The 7,445-nt window shown below is 47.5% G+C and overlaps 1 protein-coding gene across 1 annotated transcript; it reads right to left on the bottom strand.

The window, feature by feature from the left end:
* Positions 1-541: 541 nt before the first annotated feature.
* HTR1A (5-hydroxytryptamine receptor 1A) lies at positions 542-1,888 on the bottom strand. The gene has a single exon (XM_016198768.2). It carries the CDS (start codon positions 1,886-1,888, stop codon positions 611-613), a length of 1,278 nt encoding a protein of 425 aa, XP_016054254.2. The 3' UTR covers positions 542-610.
* Between the last annotated feature and the right edge of the window lie 5,557 nt (positions 1,889-7,445).

Here is a 7,445-nt window from a genome sequence, read left to right on the forward strand (position 1 = left end):
CAGCCGCCGGGAAAAGCAGACCCCGCGCCCTACCGACTAGTGAATAGTGCGCGGGGCTAGAGAGGACTTGAAGGGAAGCTGGGAAAGGAAAAGAGAGATGAGACCGAAAAAAAGTGACCGTTTCCAGAACCAGAGAGCCGGGAATGTGGCGGGGTTAGGAACGGAGCAAAGTCCTGGAACTTAAGTCCAAATTCTAGCAGTGGGGCGAGCGGGCGGGAGCCAGGAGCGGGCGCGGCGGCTGGGGGCACAGCTTTATTTTTCTGTGTGGATTTGCTGCCCTGAACGGCCGAGTTTTAAAGTTCTGCCGCGAAAATGTGGGCGCATACGAGGGAGGAGGCGATAGCTGGGCCAAAACTGATTCTGAGGCCAAAGTCAGAGCCGAGGTCGCTTCCTACGGACCCGGGACGTTGCCCACGCGCCCAGCGCCGCCGCCCGCGCCCCGGCACCGGGCGCGCTCCCTGCGAGAAGGCGCGAGGGGCACGAGGTCTGCAGGCTGCGGGCGGACAGCTGAGAGGGAGGAGAAGCAGCCGGCTTTCCTAGGTGTGGATTCCAGGGGGTGGCGCGAGGCGGGGAGCAGGGGGCGGGCCGACTCGCGGCGGCTCCCCCGGCGTCATCCGCGGCAGAACTTGCACCTGACGATCTTCTTGAAGGCGTTCTGGAAGTCCTTGTTGAAGTAGGCGTAGATGACCGGGTTGAGCAGGGAGTTGGAGTAGCCCAGCCAGTTGATTATGGCGCCCAACAGGGTGGGCATGCGGCAGCTGTTCTTGCAGAAGGGCAGGACCAGGGCCACGATGAAGAAGGGCAGCCAGCACAGGATGAAGGTGCCCATAATGATGCCCAGCGTCTTCACCGTCTTCCTCTCGCGGGCCAAAGCCATTTTGCGCTTTGCCTCAGCGTTGCGCTCATTTTTCTTCTCGAAAGAAGTGAGAGCACAGGGCACCGCACCCGCCTCGCTGGGCAGCGGCAGGTGCTCCTTGGAGCTGCCCATCCGGTGCACCTCGATCACCTCCAGGGCGGCGCTGTCCTCGCCCAGCCTCACCGCGCCGTTGGCGCACGGGACCCCGCCGGCCTTAGGCTCCGCGCCCTGCCCCCACGCTCTGCTCGCCGGCTCTCCGTTGACGCTCTTCTGGGGCCGCGGGGCCGGCGACGCCCCGAGGCGGGAGTCCGCGCCCCTCTCCGCCTTCCTGACCGTCTTGCGGATGCGGAAGCGCGCGGCTCGGAAGATGCGCCCGTAGAGAACCAGCATGAGCAGCAGCGGGAGGTAGAAGGCGCCGAAGGTGGAGTAGATAGTGTAGCCGTGGTCCTTGCTGATGGTGCACTTGTCGGGGTCCGAGCGGTCTTCGGGGGTGCGCCAGCCCAGCATGGGCGGGATGGAGATGAGGAAGCCGATGAGCCAGGTGAGCGCGATGAGCGCGGCGGCGCGCCGGGGCGTGCGCTTGTTCACGTAGTCGATGGGGTCGGTGATGGCCCAGTACCGGTCCAGCGCGATGGCGCACAGGTGCAGGATGGACGAGGTGCAGCACAGCACGTCGAGGGCGATGAACAGGTCGCAGGTGACCTGGCCCAGCGTCCACTTGTTGAGCACCTGGTAGAGCGCGGCCATGGGCAACACCAGCACCGACACCATGAGGTCGGTGACGGCCAGCGAGCCGATGAGATAGTTGGCCACGTTCTGCAGGGAGCGCTCCAGGGCAATGGCCGCCACGACGAACGCGTTGCCCAGCACCGCACAGAAGATGAGGGCGCCCAGCAGCAGAGAGGTGACCACTTGGTAGCTGAAGGTCACGTCGGAGGTGCCAGTAGCGTTGCCGGTAGCGTTGCCGTTCGTCCCGAAGGGCCCTTCGGAGGATGCGGTGTCGTTGCCCTGTCCGGGGCTGAGCACGGCCATGCCTGCGCCCGGCGGGGGAGGGGAGGGGAAGGAGCTGCGCCCGGGGCCCCTCGCCCCTCCCCCTGGGGCTGCAGCCCCTCTCTCCAGGGAGTTTGGGGGGGGGGTGCAGGGACTCAAGCGGGAAGTTCTTACTGCTCAGGCGCAGGCATCTCCGAGGAGCAGCTTCGGGGCGCTCCGCGGGCTCCCTCGGCCCGGCGCGCTCAGGAACCCCAGCTGGGAAACGAGCCGGCCGGAGAACAGCTCCGGGATCTCCGGGCGGCAGAGAGGCGACTGGAGCGTCTGTCCCTCGCTGTTCATTTTACTTTGCCGCTGCCCAGCTGGCTGCCAGAGCCGGAGCCTCCCCGCTACCCAACAGTCTCCGGTCCTAAAGTATTTGGAATAGTGGAGCCCGTCCCCCGCCGCCACTCTGTGACCCTCGTGTCCCCGCTTTCTGCCTCCGTCTCGCACTCTCTCCTCTCTTGCCTTCCTGAGCCCCCTCCCTCCGCGCCCGTCTCTACCCTAGCCTTCCCTTCCAGCCTCCCGCTCCCGTCCTGCACCCTTTCTCCATCCCTCTGTGTGCTGCTCAGACAGCCAGTCTCCCTCCCTCCCTCCCACGCTAACCCTCCCCTCCTAACGCGTCCCCAGCCCCGGGTGCCTCTCTCCTCGGGGTGCCCGCCCCCTCCCTGTGGCTCAGCGTCTTAGCGCTCAAGCCCCTTTGTCCACATCCTTAGGACTCCTGGCTACACACACCCGCCCCCGGGTCAGACCAGCATTGCAACAAATCCCTCTGCCCCCCACCCAGCCAAATTCCAGGGGAACATTCTGCCCGCCATTCCTTTATATTCCTATCAAATTCTTGGGTAGAGTCAGCACCACCGAGTGGCAATAGGAGACAAGGAAAGGAGGCACGGGGGGGGGGGGGGGGGGGAGTCTGAGTAGGGGGGCTGTCAACCCGGGGTCAGCATGTAAATTATTGTAAACTGAAGGAAAGAAGATGGAGTGTCTTAGCTTTTTAAAAACCACCCCCATTCTTCATTTTACTTTGGACTCCCTTGGGGAGGATGTTGCCTGGGACTTCTTTTTTTAACCTTGGAGAATTGGGGGGAAAGGAGTATAAAGGCCGTGTCAAAAGATGGGTAAATAGCTCCAAATGAAAACACTCAGTTCCGTATGTATTCTACAAACACAGGCACACATGCCTCGCCATCACCTTTACGGGGTTTTTTTCTTCTTATTTCTTATTTATTGTCAACAGTATTACAGATGCTCCCCATTCCCCCCCCCCGCCCCCCTCCACCGAGCCCCGCCCAACCCCAGGCCTTCCCACACTGTCGTCAGCCTTCATGGGTTACGCGCATATGCGCGTATTTTCTTTGGTTAACTTCTTCCAGGGTCCCCACCACCACCACCACCTGCCTCCCCTCTAAGGTCTGTCAGTCTGTCCCAGGCATCCATGCCTCCGGACCCAAATTCAGTGCCCTTTGCCACCTCCCTTAGCTTTGTGGCGAGTAAATTTAGAGAAGGGCATCGTTTGTCTATGTGTTGTAAATGAGGTCAGGCATTTCACGTGGCGTTTTGCTTTTCTTACCAGAGCCTGCAAACCTCCAAGGGGGAATGTGGCGGAATCCCTGGTCGCTGGCCCCTGCGTTTCTCTGAAACTCCGAAGCCGGTTCAGCACCTGGGACAGCTCCAGGCAGTCAGGGCTTGTGCCGCCACCTGCCGGCAATGCTGTGCAGCGCCATCGAGGAACCCTTGTCTTGCAAAAATTAAGCAGGTATTGAGGAAATCCCGTAACTTCAAGCAAGAAAGAGACGGTTATTAAAAGAAAAATAACATTGAGTTATGCATTTTTCTCCTATTTTCTTTAAAAAAAATTTAGTGTCCTCTTTTGCTCTTAATCATGTATACCAAGCTTGTATTTTCTAGCTCTTTTTGAAAGCCTCCAGCATCTATCATTCCCAAATTTTCTCTAGGAATGCGGTTTTAATAGACCTCAGCAAACACGTTCACACCTTCATCTGTGTTGGGTTTTGTGCCAACAAAGCCTGCGCTTTGGGACTCACACATTTGTACACATTCACCAACAGGGGGGAAAACCAATATTGGATTTTCGAAATGGGGATGACTTCACATAAAAAATAAAGAGGCTGCTATTGGTTGGTTCTAAGCTGCTTCCTTTACCGAGGAAACCATATTTAATCCCATTTGAACATGGGTACAGAATGAGATTCCGAAGCTCTAGGCTAGATATATAACATAATAAAATTACCTATACAGTCTGACTGCATGACTGAAGTAAAGGACAAGTGCAGGATGCACCCCAAAAGCAGGTGACTCTAGATAGCATGCACAGACTCACTCCAAATAGCAATCGTCTTAATATTGTGTTCAAGCTTGAGCTCTGAATTTCATAGCTTTCAGTTTTTCAAGACCAAACAAAAGAGCAATCACCAAAGCATCAAAGAGAATCTAATTGGGCTGATGCACACAGTAAAGGGCATTGTGTTTGGAAATGGATTGTTTTACAGTGCGGTGCTGGGCACAGTTTCCACTTAATCTCTTCAGCATGCCACAGTAATGAACCTGGCATTTGTAATGATTCATGGCACTGAAAAAATCAGAGATGAGTATAACATGGTGATTCTGGCTATAGACTCTTTGAAAATTTTTGAAGGTTCTCATTCCCCCTTTTAAAATTTCCTGACAAATACAGAACTAAATAGCTTTGTTAAAATACAGTTGCAGGTCCAAAAGTTATAATAGGAAAATAATTAAAACCCTGCTTCTCCAAAAATAAAGCTTTGGAAATATAGTTGATAAGTATAAACAAAGAGTAAAATAAATTTAAATTTTAAAAAGTAAATATACACATCAGTATATATACATATACATACTTAATAGTAAATATGTACAAGGACAGACTTGAATAGGAATTGTGTTCGATTTAGCACATGTAAATAAATATATGTCAGTAAATATGTCAGCCAGCAATTGTGCATTCTTCTATTAGATCCCAAATGGTTTAATAACTCACAAATTTATTTTTTTTCAAGAAAGGTAAAATGCTATAAATCTGAACTTAATATTCATGGGATCTGGCATTTGCTGTTCTGCTTTAATACTCTGTGATGCAGCATTTCATTCAAGTCAAATAAAAGCTCAAGTAGATCATGCATTCCTTCAAAATAAGGTACTTACTATTTCAAACATTTCATTCCTTAAAATTTATAACAAGTTTCTAAGGCATTCTGATGAGCACTAGGGAAAAAGCGAAAGTATAAAAGGCTATATAGCACTGACTATGCTTCCTGCCATACCTTTCAAGTGACTAATAGTGACTAATAAATAATTATGTATAACTTTTATCGAATGATTCTGTGATATATATTAAAAGCAGAATGATGTCGCACTTCATTGTGTTCATGCTTTGCCAAGTCTCCTGTGTTAACCCTTCAAGATAAAGAAACACATACAAAAAATGGTGCAAACTGAAGATCCTGGGTAAAGAGTTAGGTTCTGGTTCTTTGAAGCCTCTTAAATTAGCCTAAAGAAAAGTTAGCCTTAAAGCAGGTATTCTTGATGACATCATTTGAAAACAAAACTTCCAGTCATTTTACTTTTATTTCTTGTTTGAATTTACTAGATGCAGGTATGAACTTGTCAGTTATAGATCTGGAGTATGATACATCATCCGTCATATGAAATTCCTCTAATGTCATTTATGGGAGATAAAGATTTTTAACATTTTTACAGGAAATTTGATATAAGCCCAGCATTTCAATGTAGTCCTTTGACCAGGGATATAAGATAAAAAGATATTAAGATGCAGTTTTGCAGAATGTCCTATCATTATCGAAGGCTCAGTAATGGCTGAGTTCTTAATAATTGGTATGTTTATCCATCATCCTCAAATTATGGCTGATTTTTTAACTTAACCTGTATATTAAAGAGTTGAAATTTTACATAGGAAATTACAAAAGTGATTTATAAGTTCCTATTTAAAACCTTTGTACATTTCAAGTAATTGGAATAGAGTAGATTATTTTTTAAACTACAAATACCATTCTGAATTTAATTCCCTCAATCCTCAAACACTAGAGCCATAGGGCAATTGTAGTTTTACCAGCACTGTGAATTTTTACTGTAATTCACCAGGAAAAGAAACTTTAAAGAGAAATATTTGCTTAAATAACTTAGAAATGCAGTCTTCTGATTATCAGTGAGAATTAACTGGTCATTTGTAAGAAATGTGACCAAAATGCCAGAGAATAAATTCTCCTTTAAAACCGAACATGCTTTCTTTTTGTGTCTAATCCTCACTATCCACTTTCCTCTGATGATATCATTCCTTCAGTGCTATTTCTACCCTGTCAGGCACTTCTCAGAGGCTCAGAACTGGGTTTTCAGGGGAAAACACAAACAATGGAAGCCCCACTCTCTGCTCCTGAGACCTGTAACATTGGCTTGGCTCATTTAATACACATGCTAAAAACACAGCATGTAGAAAGTGAAAGCATCATGTATTCACTAAGTGTGTGACCTTGGGCAACTTATTCAACCCTTTTGTTTTCTCAGTGGTAAAGTGGGTGTAATAATAGACTTGTGAAGGTTAAATGCACTGCTAGCCCATAATAAACAACCAATATAGGTTCAGCAGTAATAGTAATAATAGTGATGCAAAAGCAATAATACTCGCTCTATTGATAATTTCTGAGAAGTTCGAGAAAGAATTATGTGGGCTTAATGAAAGAGCAAGAGCCTGAAAAAGAATTAAGGCCCTTTCAGTCAAGGATTTATTATGAAAACAATTTGCACATGACTGTGACATTCTCCCTACTCCTTAAAGTATTTGGAAAGCTTTCAATTTTCTAGGAAATTCTGAATACAAGTGAAAGAAGGCATGCCCTCTGCATTCTGGAACTTCTTTTAAAAAAATTTTATTGAATTTATTGGGGTGACATTGGTTAATAAAATTATATAGGTTTCATGCAGTGGAGTAGGTGGATGTTATAGTCACCTCCTCCCAGGATCAAACTGGAACTTCTTGACTAAAAGCAGAAGTTACTGAGGAAGCAATAAAGGGCATGTCAACAAAAGTTCAATAATCAGTATTGAATAGGAATCTGCCCTTTTTCTGGGAGTTCAACCATTTGTTCAAAAATATAAAATAAATCATTGAAATTCACAGATCCCAATAAAATGTTTAAAAGTACAGTAAAACCCAAAGGTAGTATTTTTGTTACAGGTAATTATCAGATTATAGTGATTATAGTTATAGTGTTAATATGTGTACTTTCCCAACCTCAATTCCTCTACACTGCTGTCTATATGACAATATGTTCATGGCTCATTTCTAAAAGGGTAAGAGCATAGTGCAAATAAGAAAAATGTTTGAAATGTTAGCTTAATATTTTCTGTTAACTGAAGGATAGTTGGAAATTAAACTCAGTTTTCTCAATTACTTAAAGCAAAATTTAATTACTGTATTTAATCTAATAATAGTTTAGGGGAGATGCCTACATTTTTATTAGCTTTTACAAGTAGCACTTTTGTTATACAACTAAAAACAATACTCAAT

The sequence above is a fragment of the Miniopterus natalensis genome, chromosome 3, assembly GCF_054644295.1.
Source record: "Miniopterus natalensis isolate mMinNat1 chromosome 3, mMinNat1.hap1, whole genome shotgun sequence".
Taxonomy (NCBI): Eukaryota; Metazoa; Chordata; class Mammalia; order Chiroptera; family Miniopteridae; genus Miniopterus; species Miniopterus natalensis.

Excerpts from the sequence above, each read along its gene's own strand:
- HTR1A (XM_016198768.2), bottom strand. The coding sequence starts at position 1,888 with ATGGCCGTGCTCAGCCCCGGACAGGGCAACGACACCGCATCCTCCGAA.